We start from the raw sequence: 23,779 nt of genomic DNA on the forward strand, positions 1-23,779 counted from the left end.
TATGGATGCCAGTAGGCAGAGAAGAGTAAAGAGAGCATTATAAGCATGGCAGACAGCCAAAGAAAATGCCCAGAGCTGAGAGATGGAGTGTATCATAGGTAGAACAGCAAGGAGGCCATTATCATAGCTATACTTTGATATTGCTTCCAAATTATTTTGCAAAAATCAGTCAAATCAACCCCCAAATATGCTAACCACCTGTGGTACTGTGCCAAGCACATACCATATACAGCTACACAAAGGTCTGCCATACTTAATTAAATTGTTGGCAATGGTGCCTAATGCTGTCATGTCTTAGCAAGATCAGAATCACTTTAATAAGACATTGTGAGAAGCTACACTTGCAGCACAGCTGCATCTCAGCAGAATACTTAATTTTTAAGAATTTGGGGAAATCATAAATTCACCTTTGGCAATATACCACCTTCCAAAACTCATAGAAGGATCTTTGCTTCTGTGTTGTCTATGTGGAAGTTCAGATGCTTATATTTCCCTTCTAATTAACAAGCTCCATTGCTGGCTAATGTGAAACTGTAAATACTTCTGGATTCAGCTTGAGAAGTTCTAAGAGCGGCAAATGTTTTCTCAACAAGGGTTTTTTTTAAAATAACTGACATTTGTTGGTGTTTTATTATTCTTGGCATTGGTATTCTTGGCATTTATTATCTAAATGAGTCATTACATTTGGAGCAGTCTGATGAATATCTTCAATTCAGATCACTAATTTCTTTATTATTATCATCCCACATAATAATACCAACTCACATGCACTTTGACGTTTGCAAAGTACTCTCCTCATTGTTCTTATCTGGGAAGTAGGTACACAGGGATTGGGACTCACCAGTTTACAGAAGAGGAAAAGCAAATAGTTGAAGTCAGAGCTGGAGCTCAAACTAGGCCTCCTGACTCCAAGTCCCTGACTTGAAATTAGTTTTGCAGTGGATGGAGTCAAGATGGCAGAGTGCAAGCAAGACCTCATATGAACTCCTCTGTGAATTCCTTCACTATCCTCAAAATGTGAATCTGAATGGATTTTAGAGTGGCAGAATCCATTGGGAGATGGAGCATGGCAGATTTCCAGTCCAAGAAATTGCAGGTGTAGGGCTAGGCAGGGGGAGCATGGAGCACAAAGTGCAGGGGTTGTGCCAGCATAGAGCCAGAGCAAACCTGGGCTAGCTGATTCACCCACTGCTGGAGCGATTCCCAGATCTCTCACTGCAGGATGGGGGATCTGTTGGAGCTGGGTAAAGGACAAGCACAGGGCCTAGGGAAGACAGCAGCTACTCCTGGGGCTATCAACCCAAAGCCTGGATGTTTAAAAATCACCTACCTGAATTTCTGGGAGCCAAGTTGGCAGAGTAAACTCTAGCTGCTCTAATCTCCCTCTCTGACCCTGCTCCAGTGTAAAATCCTGAAATAGTGGAACCAGCAGAAGGCTTGGGAGTCCTGGAGGAAGGTCATAGCTGAGGCTGTGCCAACACTAAGGTTCAGGCTGGGAGGTGTCCCAACAAATCCCATCTCAACTGATCAGTGGGAGATCCTGAACCCCAGGGGGGTAGAGCCAGGAAGTTCTAATAACAGAACTCCAGGTGTGCCTTAGCACAACCAGGGGAATCCGCAGATACCAGATGGCCACCAAAAGGCTGAGATTGCTTGAGCTCTAGCCCAGGGATGCAGAGGCAGAAACCAGAAGCAGCCAGACCACCCCTGCCCCACACCTTAGGGTAACCCTAGGGCAATGCAGAAAGTCCTGACCTTGATGTCAATCTAGACACCCAGAGGCCACAACACACAAAGTCAATAGTCAGGTCCCCAGCTCCCAGCATAAGAATGGGCCAGAGCCCTCTGTATCCCAGAAACATAAAATCACTTTAAAGCCAGGAAATATCACAATGGGGAAAAAATGGAAAAATGAAAATGATTGAATCCCATTATAGCAGTCTAGAAGAACCAAATTCACAAGAGGACAGCATTGACTCTATTCCCTCCTCTGAAAGCTCAAAACGGAATATGCACAGGCCCCAAGTCCACAAAGCATTCTTGGAAAATCTCAAGGAGGACTTAAAAAGTCAAATTAGAGAGGTAGAAGATAAATTGACCAATTATTTTAAATTACAATTGCCAAATTAGAAATAAAAATTCACTTGAGAAAACAACTCTTTAAAAAGTAAAAATTCTGAAATGGGAAAAGAGGTTCAAAACTTAACTGGAGAAAATAACTCCCTAAAAATAAAATCTGAACATATGGAAAAGGAACTTCAAAAATTAACTGAGGAAAATAATTCACTAAAAATTAGAATCATTTCAATTGAAGCTAATGACTCCATGAGGCACCAAGTATCACTCAAACAAAACTTAAAGAATGAAAAATTAGAAGAAAATATAAAAGATCTCATTGGAAAAACAACTGACCTGGAGAACAGATCCAGGAGAGATAATCTAAGAATGACTGTCTACCAGAAAGACACAATGAAAAAAAGAGCCTGGACAACATTGTCCAAGAAATCATCAAGGAAAACTGCCCTGAGGTCCTAGAACCAAAGGGTAAAATAGTTCTAAAAAGAATCCACCAGACACCTTCTGAAAGAGATCCCAAATTGAAAACTCCAAGAAGTATTTTAGCTAAGTTCCAGAATTATCAGGTCAAGGAGAAAATACTGCAATCAGCCAGAAAGAAACAATTCAAATATCATGGAACTACAGTCAGAATCACACAGGACCTAGCAGCTTCTACATTGAAAGATTGGAGGAATTGGAATATGGTATTTTATAAGGCAAAAGAACTCAGACTACCACCAAGGATCAACTATCCAGCAAAACTGAGCATAATCTTTCAGGCAAGGAGATGGTCATTCAAAGAAATAAGGGACTTCCAGATCTTCCTGATGAAAAAGCCATAGCTCAATGGAAAATTTGATCTTCAAATACAAGACTCAAGAGAGACATAAAAAGGTAAACAGGGAAAACACACACACACACACATAAACAATTTGCTATTCGATAAGAGCAAACTGTTTATATCCCTATATTACAACCCTATATAAGTTGATATCTGTCAATATTGAGAACTGTACAATTATCCTGACATCTAAAAGTGATATACATAGATAGAGGGTGTGACTATAAATTAACTAAAGTGATGATAAAAAAAACCTTATTAAGGGGTGCAAAGGGACTGTAATGGGAGAAGTGGAAAGGAGGAGACAGAAAATGGTAAATTATGCCACACAAAGAGGCATAAAAACATATTATAGTAGAGGGAAATAAGGGAGGGAGATGAACATTACATGAGTGTTGCTCTCATTGGTTTTGGTTCAAGGAGGGAATATCATAATCAGTTAAGTATAGGATTCTATCAAGAAGACACACAAAATTTATTATGATAGAGAGAAAGAAGGGAGGGAGAGGAGTATTGTTTGAGATTAATTCTCATTGGCTTTGGTTCAAGGTGGAAATAATATACTTCATTAAGTATAAATATCTATTGTTCCCACAGGCAGTAGGAGGGGAAAGGCTTAAAAAGGGAGGGTTAGAAGGGAAGGAAGAAGTAGTAAGGGGGAAGGGTAGGAAAAGAAAGGGGGAGGTTGATAGGAAGGGAATACAGAAGGAAGGGGTGGTCAAAAGGAAAACTCTTAAGGAGGGGAAAGGAAAAAGGAGGAATAAAAGCACAAACAGGGTAGGGAATAGGATGGAGGGAAAGACACAGATAGTAATCATAACTTTGAATGTGAATGGGATGAACTCACCCATAAAATGGAGGCAGATAACAGAATGGATTAAAAACCATGATCCTACAGCATGCTGTCTACAAGAAACACATTTGAATCAGGGGGATATACATAGGGTAAAAGTAAAAGGCTGGAGTAGAACATATTATGCTTCAGCTAAAGTAAAAAAAAAGCAGGAATCTCAATCCTTATCTAAGATAAAACAAAAGCAAAAGTAGATCTAATTTGAAGAGATAAGGAAGGAAACTATATCCTGCTAAATAGCATCATTTACAATGAAGCAATATCATTACTAAACATATGCATTAAGTGGCAGAGCATCCAAATTCCTAGATGAGAAGTTAAGGGAGTTAGAGGAAGAAATAGATAGCAAAACTATGCTAGCAGGGGACCTCAATCTCCCCCTCTCTGAACTTGATAAATCTAACCTCAAAATAAACAAGAAAGAAGTTAAGGAGGTGAATAGAATTTTAGAGAAAGTAGATAGGATAGACCTCTGGAGAAAACTGAATGGGGATATAAAGGTATATGCCTTCTTCTCAGTGGTACATGGCACATGCATAAAAATCAACCATGTTCTAAGGTATAAAAACCTCAAAAACCAGTGCAGAAAGGCAGAAATATTAAATGCATCCTTTTAAGATCATGATGCAATAAAAATTGTATGTAATAAAGGGCCATGGAAAGATAGACTAAAAACTAATTGGAAGCTAAACAATTTAATCCTAAAGAACGAGTGGGTCAAACAAGAAATCATAGAAACAATCAGTATCTTCATTCAAGAGAATGACAATAATAAAACAACATATCAAAACCTGTTGGATGCAGCGAAAACACTTCTTAGGGGAAATTTTATATCTCTGAATGCATACATGAATAAAATAAAGAAAATAAAAATGTGCATGCTCTTTGACCCAGCAATACCACTTCTAGGGCTGTATCCCAAAGAGATCATACAAGTGGGAGGAGGGCCCATACATACAAAAATATTTATAGCAGCTCTTTTTGTGGTGGCAAAGAATTGGAAATCAAGAGGATGCCCATCCATTAGAGAATGGCTAAACAACTTGTGGTATATAAATGTAATGGAATACTATTGTGCTATAAGAAATAAGCAGAAAGATTTCATAATAACCTGGAACAACATAAAAGCTCATGCTAAGTGAGGAGAGCAGAACCAGGAGAACTTTGGACACAATTACAGACACATAGTAAATGTGACAGCTAACTCTGGTAGAATGGGCTACTCTCAGCAATGCAAGGTTAGAAGACAACTCCAAAAGACTCATGATGGATAGGGATATCCACATCCAAGAAAAGAGCTATGGTCTTAATGCAGATTGAAGCAAACTACTTGCTATTTCTCTTTTGTGTTTCATTTTGCTTCGTTCCTTCTTTTTCATTGTTTACTCCATTGATTATAACTTTTCTTTACAACTTGAATAATGATTAGTTTGTAGGTATGTGTAGAGTCTATATTGGATAGCATGCCACCATGGGGGGGAAATGAAAGGGAAAAGATGCAGGGTGAGAAAAATTGAAACTCAAGGGATTGTGGAACTGAATGCTGTAAAGTAAAAGTAAATAAATAAATTTCAAAAAAAATTTCTGAAATTCCCACATCAAGGAGAGAATATTACTAGTAGCCAGGTAAAAAACAATTTGAATATTGTGGAAACACAATAAGGATAACACAGGATCTGGCAGCTTCTACACTGAGGGATCAAAGGGCTTGAAATATGATATTCCAGAGGGCAAAGGAGCTGGGATTAAAACCAAGAATCACCTACCCAGCAAAACTGAATATCATGTTTCAGGGGAAAATATGGTCATTCAGTGGAATAGAGGACTTTCAACCATTCTTGATGATAAAACCAGAGTTGAATAGAAAATTTGACATTCAGATAACAAGAAGCAAGAAAAGCATGAGCAGGTAAACAGGGAAAAGAAATCATAAGGAACTTAACAAAGTTAAACTATTTACATTCCTACATGGAAAAATGATAATTGTAACTGATGAAACTTTTCTCAGTATGAAAATAGTTGAAGGGAACAGAAATATATGTATATGTCTATATAGGAGAATATATGGGCATATGAATACATATGTGAATGTGTGTATATTTGTTTACAGGTATGCATAGATAGAGGGCACAGGACCAATTTAATAGGATGGGATGATACTTAAAAGGAGAAATTAAGAGGTGAGAGAGGAATATAAAGAAAGGAGATGGGGAGAGACAGAATGGGATAAACTATCTCATATAGAAGAGGCAAAGGAAAATGGTTATAGTGGAGGGGAAGAACAGGAAGGCAAAAAGGCAAAATCTTATTCTCATTGAATTTGGCTTGGGGAGGGAATGACATACACACTAAATAGGGTATCTCACCTACAAGAGAGTAGGGGGGAAGGGAATGAGAGGGGGGATGATGGAAGAGAGGGCAGGCTGGGGGGAGGGAAGTTGGAAGTACCTACTTTTGAAAAAGGACAGGATAAAAGTACAGAACAGAACAAGTGGGAGGTGGCATAGGAGGGAGGGAAATATAGTCAGTCTTTTACAATATATCTAGTTTGGAAATGTTTTACATAGCTGCACATGTACAACCTATACTGAATTGCTCATCTTCCCAGTAAGGGTGAGTGACAAGGGAGGAAGGGAATGAATCTGGAATTCAAAGTTTTAAAATCAAATGTTTAAAAATACATAAATACTATTATTAATACTATTTTACATGTAATTGGGAAATAAGATATACAGGTATTGGGGCATAGAGATCCACCATGAAAAGTCGAAGGGGGTATGGGATAAGATATGGAAGAGAGCAAATTGGAGGAGGGGATATCCTGTGGGACCGCTATTTTGGGATGGTGGGTAGGGGAAAAATGGGGAAAAAAAATTGTAACTCAAAATCTGGTGGAAAATTGTAACTCAAAATCTAGAAGTTATCATAAAGCATTTTTTTTTAAAAATTAGCTTTACCTAATGTAACAATATCTCAGAGAAGACATTAGAATCTCTTGCCATACTTAAGAACCTGGTAAATTATCTTGTGCCTATACACACTTAATAAATGTTTGGTGAATGGGTCACTTCAGGTTTTAAGTACTATTATCTCTTATGGTCTAAGGGTAGAGTAACAAAATGTAGGTTACTCTGTAAACATATCTGGAAAAGGCAACCAGTTTCAAGTGAGGAAGATAACAGGGATGGGAGAAAGAGTACTACATTCAGAGCTAGAGGACCTGGTTTAAAATTGAACCCTTGTTATTGATCATCTGTATGACATTGTAGAAGAACAAAATAAACAGTTAACTAATTTGTAAACTGAGAAGTGCCAAGGGGGAAAAAATTGAACCGAGGTTTTGCCTTGACAGCAAAGCACTCCATTAAGCAGTATAGGGTGGGAGATCATACAGCCAGAGTGTCTGATATTCTACCAGATACTGTGGCATTTTTAATTTTCACCTTAACATATTATTTTTTTTTTTCAGTTTTTCCTCCATTACTCTTATTTGTTTTTCAAAATCCTTTTTAAGCTCCTCTATGGCCTGTAACCAACTCATATTTTTCTTGGAAGCTTTTGGTGCAAGAGTTCTGACTTCACTGTCTTCCCCCTGTTCCATGATCCTAGTTGTCCCCAAAATAGGAGTGTAAAGTTGGATTGCTCTGCTTGGTTTGCTTGCTTTGCCTGCTCATGTTGCCACTCAATTACTTGACTTTTGGGCTTTTTGCCACAATAGGACTCTGCTGCCAGATAAGGGAGCTTTTTCCCAATCACTGGGGTTTTCTCTGCTGCCAGAGTTGTTAGTTGGGTGCCCTCTATGAAGCCTCCACACACTCTGGCAAGCTGGTCGCACACCCCAGGAGCTCCACCCTAGACTGCAATCCAGATCCAAGCAGTTTAAAGCAAGAGCACTTACAGCTCAGACTGGTCGCTTGGTCCCCCTACAATCTGCAGGCCAGGAGCTGAAGCTGCCACATGACAGTGGATGCATGGCCACTGCACCTCAGCTGCTTCTCACACCATGGGCAAAGTCTGACCACACTCTCGAACTACTGGATACCAAATTCCACACTGCACTGACCCCTCGTTTTGTCCTTAGCATCTATGTGTTTATAATTCTGGAAACTGCCACAACTGGTGGTGATCTGAAGTCCCTCCAACCAGTGGCTGGTCAGGCCCACCCTGAGGCTAAGACATCTAGCTAGCGTGGAGCTGGGCTCAGCTCCCAGAGCACTGCACTGGCCACTTCCTGCCAGCCTTCCAGGCTTTCCTCAGAGGGAGGTTAGCTTCTCTGTGTCATTTTGTGGGTTCTGTAGTTCCAAAGTTTATTTAGAGTCACCTTTTACATGAATTGGGAGAGGTGGAAGCAGGAGTCCCATGGAAGTCCTGTTTCTACCCCACCATCTTGACTCTGCCCAACCTTAACATGTTATTTTTATTAGAATCTCACTGTATTTGTCTTTTTTGATCATGATTGATTTACCTTTAAACAAGATTTTGAATATTTATTGCATTCTTCAAAATGATTTTTCGAAGTGGAAATTGAAGGGATCCCCATCAGTTGAAGAATGGTTGAACAATTGATTGGTATGTGAATGCAATGAAATACTATTGTGCCGTAAGAAATGGTAAGCAGGCAGATTTCAGAAAAACCTGAAAAGACATACATGAACTGTTGGAAACTGAAGTGAGCAGAGCCAAAAGAACATCATACACAGTAACAGCAATATTGTATGATAATCAACTATGATATCCTTAGTTCTTCTCAACAATGCAGTGATCCCATACAATTCCAAAAGGTGCATGATGGAAAAATCCTATCCACATCCAGAGAAAGAACTGAATGCAGAATGAAGTACACTATTTTCATTTTATTTTTTCAAGGGTTTTTTTTGCATACTCTATTTTGCAAACTGTTTCTTCTTTTACAGCATTACTATTATAGAAATATGTTTTACATGATTGGAAATAAATATACTAGATCAAATTGCTGATTGTCATAGAGAGGAGGGAGGGAAAGGAAAGAGGGATAAAATTTGGAATTCAATATTTTATTTAAAAACATGAAAAAAGAATATTTTTTATTTCAAAATAGCCATTTTTTTACTGAGTAAAACCTAACTCTCCAAATGTTTTAATGTGATTCAACTAGAAAATAATCCCTTCACAGAATTCCACTTTACAATAAATTTTGGGAGAGTATAGCTCATTCTTTAAGGGGAATACCTGTATTACATTAGTGTGTCTCTTTAATAAGAACACTATTTTAGAATAATAAAAGTTATTTCATAATTTTGATGAACATTCATTTTCTTCTAACACAAATTCTTCCCGAACTTAAATGTAACATAATTTAATTAAGTTTTTATGGATTGTAAAAATTTTACATTGGTTTCTTTTTCTTTTAGTTGTCAAAGCCATATTGACAAAGAAACTTCTCTTCAACAACAATTCCATTTCAATGTTCCCATACTACCATAGTTTAGGTACTGCTTTATATGGAAAGGCAAAACAACCAGCGAAGCTGCCAGAGCCTTCTATAGTATTAATAGAACCTTATCTATGGAAGTTCTTACAGAAAGATGATGAAGTAATTGGAGCAATAACTAGCACCATGGAGAATTACCATTGTGAGCTAACATGGCCTAGACCCAATGATAAAGAGCCAGAAATTATACTCAGTCCTTCAACTACCTTAATCAGCCAAAGAAGAACAAAGAGCAACATAATCAAGACGTGGAGTGGGGATGTTTACACGAAATTATCTTGCCTCATGTCTGAATACCAGGTTAGGAAGTATAATCTAGACCTAGTAATGTGGGAAGCCATTAAAGACAGCATAGAAAATAAAAGCATTTTGTCTGAGTTTGATAAGCTTCAGGAGAGAGTGGTCATAGTAGGGAGATTGGATGATGTGCACAGAACTGAAACACAAATGAGAACTCTGATAGAAAGTCTCATCCAAAAAATAGAAAGGGAAAAACAAAGTATAAGCGAGAATTTGTCTGTGTCTCCTGGAAGATTTTCAATTTTACACAACAGTGGATTAGAAGAGACTCTGCAAAAAGAATACCCAGAAATTGAAGTCACTTACAATGCCCTCACAAAGAGCTTCTGCCTGAGTGGATTGCCTGCAGACGTGTACAAAGCAAAGAGTGAAATTCTGGAGAAGCTGCAGAACTTGGCTCAGAAATCCCTCCATGTTCCTCCTCAGATCATTCAGTTTTTGCAGCAAGTAAACTGTCAGAAATTCTCTGAATCTCTTTTTGAAGCAGAGAAAATTCCTGCAGCTTATGAGTTGGAGGGTAACACAGTTGTGCTGGTTGCCTCCTCTCCCCAAATTCTCTCAGAAGCTGAGGAACATATGAAGAGAGTCTTGAATTTTAAGTGCAACAGTGTGGTAGACACTGGCATTCTTGGTGATTGTCAGTGGAGAAAACTCACTGGTGATTCAAAAAAGAAACACAACTGTTCTTCAAAGACTGTAATAATAGAAGAGCAGAATTCAGACACTGGTGCTAAAACAATAATTTCTGGTTGTGTTAGCCCAGTATGTGAAAGCTACCAGGAATTTGATGAATTTATAGAAAAAACACAAATACAGGAGATGGTCACTGTGAACTCTCTAGCAGTTATCCAGTATATGAAAGAGGAAAAAAAGCAAATTTGGAAACAACTAAAGAATAAAAATGTGAACATTGATTTCAAAACTCTAGGCAACCAAAGAGGCATTTCACTGAGTGGTCCAAATGGGGAAGTGGTAAAAGGAGTGGCCGTGGTTAAAGAAGCACTGTGTTCAATACATGTCAAAAATTTTAGCATTGATAAACCAGGGGCCAAATCTATATTCAAAGACAAAGAAGATTATTGTAGAAAGGAAGCCAAGCAGAGGTATAATTGTTTAATTTGGCTACTAGAAGATGGAGGTGAAAGCAGTGGGAGCAGTTTTAATGGGCACAAGGTCCATTGCAAAATGACCTTAGAATGTGGCATCCTTTTAACTGTTCAGAAAGGTGACTTAACCCAGTTCTCAGCAGATGTGGTGGTGAATGCAGCAAATGAGGACCTAAATCACTGTGGAGGCCTGGCAGCTGCACTCTCTAAAGCAGCAGGCCCAGAGCTGCAGAGGGACTGTGACCAGATAATCCAGGAATGGGGTAAGATTCCTCCTGGCAGTGCTGTTGCATCAGATGCTGGACAGCTCCCGTATAAGCAAGTGATTCATGCTGTCGGCCCCAGATGGACACAACAAAATGCTTACAAGTGTGTGCAGCTACTAAAAAATGCTATCACTGAGAGTCTTTATCTGGTTGGATTTTATAGGCATACTTCAGTAGCTATCCCAGCTCTCAGCTCTGGGATATTTGGCTTCCCCTTAAAAGAGTGTGCAGAGACCATCATCCAGTCCATCAAGGAAATGTTCCAGAATTCTCAAAATAAACATAGTTTGAAAGAGATTCATCTGGTTGATTCATCTGAGGAAACAGTTCAGGCTCTTTCCAAAGCTGTGAGGACAATCTTTGAAGATGCATTACCTAGGAACAATTCACTGTCCTCTATACCATTAGAAAACCAGAAAACCACCTTGAGAAAAAGTACTGAACATAGAAATGTGTTGGATTCCATCCAAACTAGCGAACACCTGAGCATCATCTTGATGAGAGGGGATGTTCAGAATGTGCAGGTGGGTATTACCATTGACCAAATAGCACAAAAGACTATTTTGAAATTTAAGCAGCCTGATTCCCATGTAACTGGGATCATATATACTTTCAGCATATGAGCTTTGTAAGGTTAATGTAAATTTAGTCTAATGTTAAAATTCTACTCCCTTGAGTATGTGAGAGTTGAATATAAGTTAAATGACTTGGGCAGGGTCATATAGCTCATAAATGTTTAAGGCAGGTTTGAACCTTGCTCTTCTTATCTACAAATCCAGTGCCCTATTAATTATACCAAGCTGCCTTCATAAAGAAATTTTAGATGTTGCAACATCTGCTCCTTTCCATTGCTGCAAATACCCAAGAGCTGCCTTTATCTAGTTCTGTCATTTTTCAGTCATGTCCAAATGTCTATGACTCCATTTAGGTTTTTCTTGGCAGAAGTACCAGAGAAATTTGCCATTTCCTTCTCTAACTTATTTTAAAGATGAAGAAACTGAGGCAGATGGGTTATGTTCCTTAATCACACAGCTACAAAGTGTCTGAGACAAGATATGAAGTCAGGTAAATGAGTCTTCCTGATTCCAGGTCTGACACTCTGTTCATTTCACCACCCATCTAGAAAGCCATCTATTCTAGAGAAGGAAACACTTTTTAAAATAAGTTTGATCATGATTTTGGTGGTTGTTCTCTTGTTTCAGTCAGGTTCAACTCTTTGTGGCTCTATTTGGGATTTTCTTGGCAAAGATACTAGAGGGGTTTGCTATTTCCTTCTCCAGCTCATTTTACAGATGAGGAAACTTGAGACATGTCTTGCCCAGGGTCACACAGCTGGTATCCAAGACAGGATTTGAGCTCTGGTCCTCCTGGTCCTAGGACCAGCACCCTATCAACTAACTTAGTTGCCCCAGTAGTATTTTTAGTTTCTCTTTAAAAATATTTTTTCTTCTTTATTAAGAACTTCACAAATAGCAGTCAACATTAATAGGGTGACATAGAAAGAGGCACGAAAAACATTATATATGAAACTGTGGACTGCTATTATGTACAGCTTGGGTGTGTGTGTTTTTAAATGTATATTACATTTAAAGCTATAGTAACAGAACTCCCTGGATTGTCTATCTCTTCATCTGAACTTACTTCTGTCTGTTTTGTAAATGTTTCATCGTTTCATCAATGCTCTCTTCTTTCCTTTCTCCATTTTTTCATTTTTGTTTTACTATCCCCACCCACTGCCTTTCTCCAGCAACTCTGGCTTCTGCTTTTTTCATTCTGCATCAGTTGATAAAGGTCTTCCCATCCTTTTTTTGAGGCACCTAGGTGCACAGTAGATAGAGCACTGCATCTGGAATAAAAATAACCTGAGTTCAAATCTGCCCTCAATCTCTTAACAGCAAGCCACCTAACTGCTATCTGCCTCAATTTACTCATTCATAAAACAGAGATCATAATAGCACCTGCTTCACAGGATTGTTTGGAAGATCAAATGAGATATTTGTAAAGTGCTTACATAAATGCTAAGCATTTTTTAAGATAACTTCATTTTGATTGCTTCTTATGGAGTAATAGTATCTTATTATATTCATAGACTCTGAATTACTCAAATATTTCCCATTTTCTGTCTTTTTTGCTGCCATCAAGAGTGCTTCTATGATTATTTTGTTTCACTTGAGATTTCAGACCTCCATAAGGCCTGAACGCAACAATAGTTTTGCTGGATTGAAGGGTCTGAACAGTTTATTGACTATTCTCATGTATTTGCAAGTTGTTTTCCCATGTGATTGAAAATTCATAACTCCCTTACTTATCTTAACAGTATGCACAGCTTCCCATGGCTCCTCCAACATTGATTGGGTTTTTAAAAATCAGATTTTCTATGTTGAGTATAACTTTTATTTCTTGTTATTAATATAATGAGGGTTTTCTCATACAACTGCTCACCATTTGAATTTTTCTTTGGAACACCTCTCTACTGAGGACTAGCTTTTGTTCTTACATATTTTAAAATTATTTTTAAAAGATTAAAACCCAAGTCCTTCAACTACAAATATATTGCTTTTATCCTTTCCTTTTGTATTCACCTCTTCAAAAAGTGCTTCTATTTTAAGACCCACCTTAAACCCGGCATTCTTTATAAAACTGTCCCTGATTATCCAGTCTGAAATAGTGGAATGTTAAAACACTATGTGTAAAGCATTATGTTGTTTTATAATACAAATAGAAAATCAAGACAGTCTCTACCTTCATTGAGTTGACATTCTAATCGGGGACACAACAAATAAAAGAGGGTTCACGTTAAGTTACCATTGTGCTATTTGGTTCATAGCATATTAAAAGGTCAGGTATTCATTGATATGATTTTGTTTTTAACAAGATTTCTTTTTATTTTAGACTGATATTGTTGTAAATTCCATCCCTTGGGATCTTTATCTTGGCAGAGGGTCACTTTCTCAGGCCCTATTGGGGAAAGCTGGCCCAGAACTCCAGAAAGAAGTAAATACATTTGGAAAAACATCAGTGAAAATCGGTGATGTTCTCCTGACAGAAGGCTATAAGCTGGGCTGCATATTTGTGTTCCATGCATTGGTTCCTTCCTGGGATAATGGAGTAGGAAATTCACAAAAGGTAGAGAAATGTTAAAGTTCTTGATCAACAAGAGTTCATTAAGCACCTACTGTATAGCAGGCACTGTGCTGGATGTTGGGTATACAAAGGCAAAAATTAGAGAGTCCTTGCACTCATGAGTTTACATTCTGTCAGGGGAGAAACCTTGTACACATGTAAGTAAACACAAAATATATAGAAAGTAAATTAGAGAGGAAGGGGCACCAACAGCTATGGTCCAAGAATGCCTCACATAGAAGGTGGTACTTGAGCAGAACTTTGAAGGGAGCTAAGGATTCCTTGATGTGGAGATGGGTGAAGGATGTACTCCAGGCATGAGGGGACAACCTGTGCAAAATCATGGAAGTGGGAGATGTGTCATCATTCCCAAGGAACAGACAGTAGTCTGGTTTGGCTGCAGAGTACATGAAAGGACATCATCATATGCAGTAAGCCTGGAGGGAGAGGCTGCAATTGGTTCAGGAACAGCTTTCAATGAAAATAGAAGAGTTGGTAGCTAAGTGGTGCAGTAAATATAGAATGCCAGACCTTGAGTTGGGCAAGTTAGGATTTCTACTCTTGAAACTTGCTAACTGTGTGACCATGGAAAAGTCACTGAACCTTTACCTGTCTCAGTTCCTTCAACTATAAAATACAGATTAATAATAGCACCTACCTCCCAGGATTGTTGTGAGGGTCAAATGAAATTAATATTTATAAAGCACTTAGCACAGTATCTGGCACGGTATAAGTGCTATAAAAATGTTATCATTGTAATCATTTATTGTTGTTGTTTTCATCATCACCATTGTAATTATTATTATCATATTATCTCCAGTCCATTTGGAGGCCATACTTAATTTTATTTCAGCATCATCTTGGCTTAAATGTGTCTTTGCCACTCAAGCTAGCAGTCACATGAGAGTCTATCATTGTTGCTTTATAACAATGAAATTAACTCTTTCTGCTACTTAGTCAATAACAGTAAAAGGCATAAACTCATAATCCATTAGTAGTAATAGCAGCATCAGTTGGTATTAATGATGCTAGCAGTCATATTTCATTAATCAAAGAAGGACATATGAGCTATGAGGAAAATGGCAGAATCAGTGGCATTGTGGGCATACATCTTCGGGGAGTTCTAACTTATTCCTACCTTTATACCATTTCTCCCTTCAAAAATTTTGGAGTTCTCTGGAGGGTACATTTTACTTTCCTCTATTACTCTTTCTTTGTTTTTTAAGCTTTTTAACACTTGTTTATTTGTACATGTTTAGAATTATGCATTCAATAAATAAAATCTTTTAAACACATACACATACAAACACACACAAAAAGGTCACTCCGATTAACTGCATTTTATAGTTTCCCAGGACCTTGGTACAGATTCAAATTTAATTCTGATAACTAGATTCACTTTGGTCCTACTCAGTTTCTTCTTTCACCAATGTGAAATGTCTTTCCATGCCTACTGGAGCAAAATTAATCAGATGGGCAGATAGAAAGGCAGCACATTGTGGTTTCCTTCAGGGTCCGTGGGTTTTTTTCTGCTTTGGGCTTTTTTTCTTTTTTTTCTGATGATATGAGACAGGCAGCACCATTGCCTCCCACTGCAACATAAGTTGAAGTAGTGATCTCAGAAGGTAGTATGTATAGTCTGTACCCTATATCTAGGTAGGACACATTTCTCCTGTTAACTGTTTCTTTTGGAGATTGTGGGACTTTCTCTTATATTTTTGAGTTTGGTTTAGACTTATTGAACTTGTGAATCTCAATGACATATGGTTTGTCAGACATTTTTGCCAATTAAGCAGTAATAGGTGGGATGCACCAGTAAGTCATTTTTCTGAGGTGGCTGCTCTGGACCATTCTTTCTTCTTCCTTCCTTTTTCCTTCTAATTCCATCAGTTCTTCACAAAACCAGTAAGAAAACTAGTTAGTCAGAGTTACTAAAACTTGTATTTATTTCTTGTTCTTATCAGTAGCACATATGTCTTATCACTTATCACATATATCATTCTCCATCACACACACACACACACACACACACACACACACACACACACACACACACACACACCCCCTCAAAGACCAATTGATGACTGAGACTCCCTGCAGCCATGGAAGCACACCCATTCCTCCTTTTGCAGCATCCTCCATTTCCAATTCTAAGCTCTGATTTTCATGAAAACATTTGCTGTTTTTCAGATCATGGAAGACATTATCACAGAATGCCTGGAAACTGCTGCCTCCCTATCTTTAACATCAATCACTTTTCCTGCAATTGGAACAGGAAGATTGAGATTTCCAAAAACCATTTTTGCAAAATTAATTCTTTCCCAGGTGTTCAAATTCAGTAGTTCAAGACATCTGAACACTCTGAAAGAAGTGTGCTTTCTGTTGCATCCCAAGGATATTGACAAGATTCAGGTAAAAGTAGAATTTTCTTGGAATTAACTTGCCTAAATGGTTTTAAATCTATGCCTCCAGCAAAATTAAAAATATATTTTCAACCTATCAATCTATATGCTCTTTTTATCCTGAAGGAAGGAAGATTATATTTGAGAGGCGGTATTCCCAAGGTACATATATATATACATATATATATTTAAAATATGTGTATGAGTATGCATATAAAATATGTGGAGAAAGAGAAATTTATGAAAACACCACCTCATAACTGCTTCAGGATAAAAAGGTATTTTGAAAGTGTGTTTGTACATGTATGTGTATTATATATACACGTGTACTATATATACATATATGAATACATATGTAAGTATTACATATATTGATAACATATATGCATGTGTATATAAATATGAGTGAACCCATATGTATGTACATACATTAATATATATGTATATATACACACACATTAATATGTGCATCCACTTTCAAAATACCACCTATCAAATATCCTTCTTTCAGAATAGAAAGAGAAATTTTATTCTAAACAACTATAGAAGATGTAAAATATTTCTATTTTACCTGTACCTACCAAGATACACAGAGGAGCTATATTAATAAAATGTAAAACACTCTTTACAGAAATAGAGCTAGACCTAAATAATTGGAGAAATATTAATTATCCATAAGTTGGTTGGGTTAATATAATAAAAATGTAAGTGGCCTTTAAATTAATTTACTTGATCAATGCTACATCAAGCAGACTATAAAAGGATTGAAAAAATAATAACAAGATTCATTTCAAAGAATATAATGAGAAAAATGGAAGGATAGAGGCCTAGAAGCACCAGAATTTGAACTAGGCTACAAAGTAGTAATCACAAAAACTGTTTGGTACTAATTAAAAGATCAAAGCAGTTAAGTGGTGCAGTGGGTAGAGCATTGGGCTTGGAATCAGGAAGATCTAGTCTTAATGAGTTCAAATCTGGTCTCAGACACTGCCCATCTATATGACCCTGGGAAAGTCATATAGCCCTGGTAAATGTTACTTCCTCATCTGTAAAATGAACTAGAGAAGAAAATAGCAAGCCACTCTAGTATCTTTGCCAAGAAAACCCTAAATGGAGTCACAGAGTTGCACATAACTAAAACAACAACCACCAAAAAAGAGAGAGAGAGAAGCTGAACAGTAGAACAGATGAGATAAGCAATATACAGAAACAGATATAGTAGCCATATATTCAACAAACCAAAAGTCCTTAACTTCTAGGATTAGGTTTCAGCACTTGACAAAAACTGCTGAGACTATTAGAAAACAATATGGTAGAAATCAGGTTAAGATCTCACACCATACACCAAGAAAAGTTCTAAATTGATAAATATCAGATATAAAAGGCACATAGTAAATAAATTAGAGGAACAATGAATAAAATACAGTTCACGTATGTTCATATTTAGAGAAAAGCTTAAAACCAAAGAAGAAAGAATAGACATATTTGAGTAAAATTAAGAAGTCTTTGTGCTATCAAAGTCAACACTGATTAAAATTTAAAGATAAAACAGGTAAGTAGGGGGAAAATCTTTGCAACAAGTATCTCTGATGAAGGTCTCATATCCAAGCCTTTTAAGTATGGTAGCCAAATACATAAGAACATACTGATTAAATGGTCAAAGAACTCGAACAGTTATTTCTGAAAGAAATTCAAACTAACAACAACCATACAAGAAATGTTCCAAATCATCCTTAAAGATGTATTTATGATCTTTCAATTATATTATTGTAGATTTAGAGTTAGAAGGGACATTAGAGATTATCTAGTCCAACACCCTATTTTATAACTTAAGAATTTCAGGCCCAGAGATGTTAAGTGGATTGCCAAAGATCACAAAGGAAGTAAGCCAAAAAGCCACAAATCTAGGTCAGATCTTTGACTTCTGATGAAGCACCCTTTGGAAAAAGATTCTGGTTCTGTTCCTTAACTGCTACCATCCTTTAGGATTTTTATATGACCTTCTTTTAGGAATAGAATTTCTACTGGGAATGTCATTATAAGCACCAACTATGGAAATATGTCCTTATTTTCTTGCTGCCTATGCCTCTCTAAAAAATATAACTAATATTTATACTGAGAATTATGACTCTCAGTAATTGCCTTTCTTTTTCCAGGCATTTGAAGAAGAATTCACTAAATATACCAGTGGAAATACTACCAGTGGCAGAGTTTCCAACACCAGTTATACACAAGGTCTAGTAAAGTTATTTTCTACAAAAACTTTTACTAATAATTTAGTGGTAGTCAAAATTCAAACAAATATAATAGTTTATGATAAAAATAGAAAAGTAATAGAGAAGATATATAACTATGTATAATATTTCTAATAATATAAAATACTAGATATGTAGATAATGGATACATAAACAAAGCATGTTTCAATTAAGTGTTTATTGTGTGCCAAGGTCTATGATAATTGTAATCATTTTTATTGGTCATGAGTCAGATCAAATTATCTGGTCTGAGGCCATTTTATTGAATGATATGGGGTGAGACCAATATTTGTCTCAGACTGGTCAAAATTACTTCCATATAGATTAACTTAGACTCAACCAGCTAGTTGTTTCTAGCTCATCCAATGTGGTTATACAATTAATGCTACATGTGGCCCGTATGCTATTTTAAGATATCTTTCACCCAGTACAGCAACTTTTATACCTAGATAATTGGAGGATTTGAAAAGTAAAGAAGATAGACTACCTAAAAGGAAAGATGGGAGGCGGCCAAGTAGCACATTGAGTAGGGGCACCGACTCCAGTGTCGGTATGACCTGGGGATCGAATCCCGGGCTCAGACACTTAGCACCCACCCAGAAACACCTGGCCATGTAACCTTCAGCAAGTTACTTAACCCCAATTGCTTAGGGGCAGCCAGGTGGCTCAGCAAGTAAGAGCACTGGCTCCAGTGTCGGGATGACCTGGGGATCAAATCTAGGCTCAGATACTCAGCACCACACCCAGAAATAACTGGTAATGTAACCTTGAGCAAGTTACTTAACCCCAATTGCTTAAAAAAAAAGATGGAAGAGTAAGAGAGAGACGTAGAACAGAAACTGATAATAATAGTTACAAAATCACATTTGGTCCTTGAATTCTATTTTTTTTTCTCTTTAGATTTATTTGACACTATTTCTGGCCCTAAATTGGGAGTATATGGAAAGAAGATTGGATCTATCACCTTCCAGGTTGCTTTTGGGGACATCACTAAGGAAGAGTCTGATGTTATTGTAAACTCTACAAACGAGACATTTGTATGGAAACAAGGTATTTTATCTTAATAATTTACACTAGTATAATGGTTAACATAATTATAATGTTGTGATGTAGCATGAATCTCTCATGGTGATGTAGTGTAATGGGTGATTGGCACATACTAGTAGTATATATGACTGGCAACAAGGACCCAAACTCCTGGACATGGTCCCTCTCAGATCAGAGCAACATACATAGTTAGATCTCCACAGTTCTGCATTTGCCTTGCTTCTCTCTGGTGAAATATAAGCTCCTTGAGGGCAGGAACTGTTTGTTTGTTCTTTTTAAAAAATAAATGTTTTATTATATCTTTTGCTTTTACATCATCTACATGTTCTACTATAGCCTTCCCTTCACCTTCTCTAAGAGAAACCTCTCTATAATAAAGAAAAATTAAAGTGGAAAAAAAAAGTCAAGCAGAACAAGCTAATAATATTGAAAAAGTCTGACATTATATGGAACTGAGTATGGCAACAAAGATCAGACTGCCGAAGGGGATGAACAATTTTGTTCCTTTATGCTCTTCTTGGGTAAATGTTATCTTAACCTGGGGATTAAGGGAACAAAGGGACAGGTTTGCAAGAGCAGAAATTCTTCAGGTTGCTCTTCAGGAATTGCTGAATGTCCTTTTCTCTAATCCCATGGACAGCAATTTCATCTGTGTAGTAAAACTACTGAAGCTGACAGGATCAGTTTTGGAAAATGCATCGAAGGAAGAAGGGAAGACAGATTTGGAAGAAATGATTTAGAGGATTGAAAATATTGTCCCAGATGCAGATTGCAGCAGAAATGTGAAAGAGATGCTTTTAAGCTAATAGAACTCCAGTCAAGTAACTAGGGTAGAGTTCATGACACCCCAACATATAAAGAAGCAATACCTGAGGATGATCCTAATTATTTTATGTATGGACCAACATTTTATATGTCTGATGGCATTCTTTTTACTGCTGCTGATCCAAATTATCAAGAAAAGTATTAGGAATTACTTGAGAGAGTGAATTTTTTTCCAGATTATGAAGAAAATGGAATAGGCTTCTCAGGGGCTGGAGATCCTTAGTTGGATGACATTATTGATGAGATGGACCCAGAAATAAAAGAAGCCTATGAAAAATTTTGCTTAGAATCAGAGCATAAGAGAAACAGTAAAATTAGATAACATGATCTTAGCTTTATAAAGCAATTTAGGTATAATGATTGGCAAAATAGAAGAAAGCAAGGAATTACATCACATTTATATCAAATTAAGCATGATGATTTTATGTAATGTATGCAATTTTAATTTAAATTTTTAAAATGAAAACTTTGGAAGAAAAATTAGATAGGAAATAAGCAGTTTAGAACTGAAAATGGCAAGCTTTGCTCAAGTAGCAGACTTCATAGAAATTAGAACAGATCAAACAGAAATCAGTTATTCTGTGAAATAGCAAGTATTAGAATATTTTTTTAATCTAAAGAAAGCATATGATATCTGAGGTTAAAAAAAGATAGATATGGAAAAGAAGTCAAAGAGAGACTCATTGTACTTCCTGAAACATATGATAAAAGAAAAAAGTCTATATTACATTTCAAGGAATCATAAATAAAAGTTGCCCACTTCTATTATAATCTAAGTTTAAAATAAAGACAGAAAGACTCCATTTATTTCTTCCTGAAAGAGGAAAGTATCAGGAATTCCATAGTAAAAATGTAGCACATGATAACAGAAAAATATTGCAAACAAACATCTAGAAAGAAGCAATTTAAGTACCAAAGGATAACAGTCAGGATCACACAAGACCTGGAAGCATCTACTGAAAACTGCAAAGCCAAGCGCGAGCAGCTTTCCAGAGGACTGCTGCTGTGAACAGCTTTCAAGGTTCTGATTACAGAGTGTAGGGAACTCTTTATTTATTCAGCAACAAATCAGAGCAAAACATTCACAAAAAATCTAAATACAGCATTCACCATGTCACAATTCAACAACTTAACACTAAAATAGCCATGTAGTTTTCACCAAAGTGGTCACATAGGGGTTGTTTTGTTTTTTTTTTTTGGAACAGGGATGGCAGGGCAATTGGAGTTAAGTGGCTTACCCAAGGTCACATGGCTAGTAAGTGTGTCAAGTGTCATGGCTAGATTTGAACTCAGGTCCTCCTGACTCCAGGGCCAGTGCTCTATTCACTGTGCCACCTGAGAATAAACTATTCTTCTTTAAAAAAAAAAAAAGAATTATTGGCCTACCTAAAAGCCATATACAGAGAAAAAGGGTCTTAACATAAAATTTCAAGGAATTATAAAGGAAAACTAACCAGGTATCTTGGAGCAGAGTGCAAAATAGAAATTGAAAAAAAAACCACTTATCTTAAAAGAAGTTACAGAATGAAAACTCCCAAGTATGTTATAGCCAAGATCCAGACATCATAGGTCAAGGAGAAAATACTGCAAACATCCAGAAAGAAGAAAATCAAAATAGTGAAGCTGAAGTTGGGATCACATAAGTTTTATCAGCTACCACTATAAAGGATTAGAGGTCTTAGAATATTATACTCTGGAAGACAAAGGAGCTAGGATTACAACCAAGAATAAATACCTAACCTAGCAAAAACTGAGTATATAATTGTATAGGGGGGAAATGAACCCTTAATGAATGAGAGAAATTGATTCATTTAGTAAACACTTGGTAATTAAAATCATGCAATCTTTTTTTTAAAAGAATGTAAGTTTCTTGAAGGCAGAGACCATCTCAATTTTTTTATATCCCCCAAACATACTGTAGTGCTTGACATATAATAGGTAATTAATAAATGCTTTTTTCATTCATTCATAGGTCCCATGCACTAGCCTGCCAAAATCTTTGCATCTTCACTCTCATTTACTACATTACCTATACTTTCTATTTTTATGTTACCTGAACACTTTGGGGGGTTCTTTGTAGAACCGATTTTACCTTCTCATATTCTGCAATGGAAGTTGGAGCATAAACTTCAATTATTTCAATAGTGATTCTCTTTGAAAAGGGTTACTATGTGCACTACAATATGAAATGACCAAGAATCTCATGAAATGACTTTTCATCTTGCTGTTGACTGCATGACAAGACCATCGCTTGTTTGTGTCTCCCAAGTGGATCCTGTGAGCTATCTCTGTTTAGCTGCAACTTTCCTTTATCTCCTGGTTTCACTTATTTAAAAAATGTGAGGACTGTTCAGATTTAATTCCTTGAGTGGTGTGACCTCTCCATGGTCACTGAACAAGGATCTCACAATTAGAGGACTTGATCACAAGTTAACGTTTGTATCCAAAAATTGTACAATTCAGAGCACCCTTTATCCTTTTTCTGTCATATCATTTCAGAAGCCAAAGACAGTCACATGGAAGTGAAGGTCATTCTGTTTTTTTCTTGGTTTTATGGGTTGCCATAGCTTAACAATTCATCACCAAATGGCCACTTTGCTGGCTATGTGTATTTTCATAGTTAACTAAATATGGGTTATGGTCAGGTTGTATTCAAAGTCTTTCTAATATGGTAAACTCTGAAGCTGCCAGTACTTCTTCATTGGAATTCCCATTCAAGAACTCAGGATTACCTCAATATCCTGATGAGGCATTGGAGCATGACTTTGGTTGGAGCATAGTTTTACAGGAGCTTTACATGAAACTATGATTAAATGACTATTTCCCCTTTCTGGGTCTCAGTTTCTTCATCTGTAATATTAAGGGAGTATGAACAAAAGAGAACAAAGAAAAGAAAAGGAGTATTGTGTAAAGTGTGTGTGTGTGCATGTGTGCGTGTGTGTGTGTGTGTGTGTGTAGAGGGAGAGAGACAGAGACAGAGAGAAAGAGACAGAGAGGGAGCAGCTCTTTTTATTCTAACAAAGAAATTAAAGATATGGATATGCCCATCTGTTGAGATGGACTAAACAAACATAAGAATATAATGGAATACTATTGGGCCATAAGAAATAATGGAAGTGGGGTGGCTAGGTAGTGCAGTAAATAGAGCACTGGCCCTGGAGTCAGGAGGACCTGAATTCAAATACGGCCTCAGACATTTAACACAAAAACTAGCTGTGTGACCTTAGGCAAGT

At 36.9% G+C, this 23,779-nt stretch overlaps 1 protein-coding gene and 1 pseudogene across 1 annotated transcript in view; both read left to right on the forward strand.

The window, feature by feature from the left end:
• The window catches only part of LOC138143703 (protein mono-ADP-ribosyltransferase PARP14-like), a 77,724-nt gene that overhangs the window by 20,076 nt on the left and 33,869 nt on the right, over nucleotides 1-23,779 (forward strand). The window contains exons 6-10 of the mRNA XM_069064928.1: nucleotides 9,143-11,418; nucleotides 13,787-14,020; nucleotides 16,208-16,429; nucleotides 18,576-18,654; nucleotides 19,575-19,724. Coding sequence (XP_068921029.1) covers nucleotides 9,143-11,418; nucleotides 13,787-14,020; nucleotides 16,208-16,429; nucleotides 18,576-18,654; nucleotides 19,575-19,724 — 2,961 coding nt within the window. The remainder of the gene's footprint in view (nucleotides 1-9,142; nucleotides 11,419-13,786; nucleotides 14,021-16,207; nucleotides 16,430-18,575; nucleotides 18,655-19,574; nucleotides 19,725-23,779) is intronic.
• LOC138143763 (polyadenylate-binding protein-interacting protein 1 pseudogene) lies at nucleotides 19,789-20,868 on the forward strand (annotated as a pseudogene).

This window comes from Petaurus breviceps, unplaced genomic scaffold (assembly GCF_028583685.1).
Source record: "Petaurus breviceps papuanus isolate PSGF00001 unplaced genomic scaffold, PetGlider_PUasm1.0 90654, whole genome shotgun sequence".
In the NCBI taxonomy this organism is placed as follows: domain Eukaryota; kingdom Metazoa; phylum Chordata; class Mammalia; order Diprotodontia; family Petauridae; genus Petaurus; species Petaurus breviceps.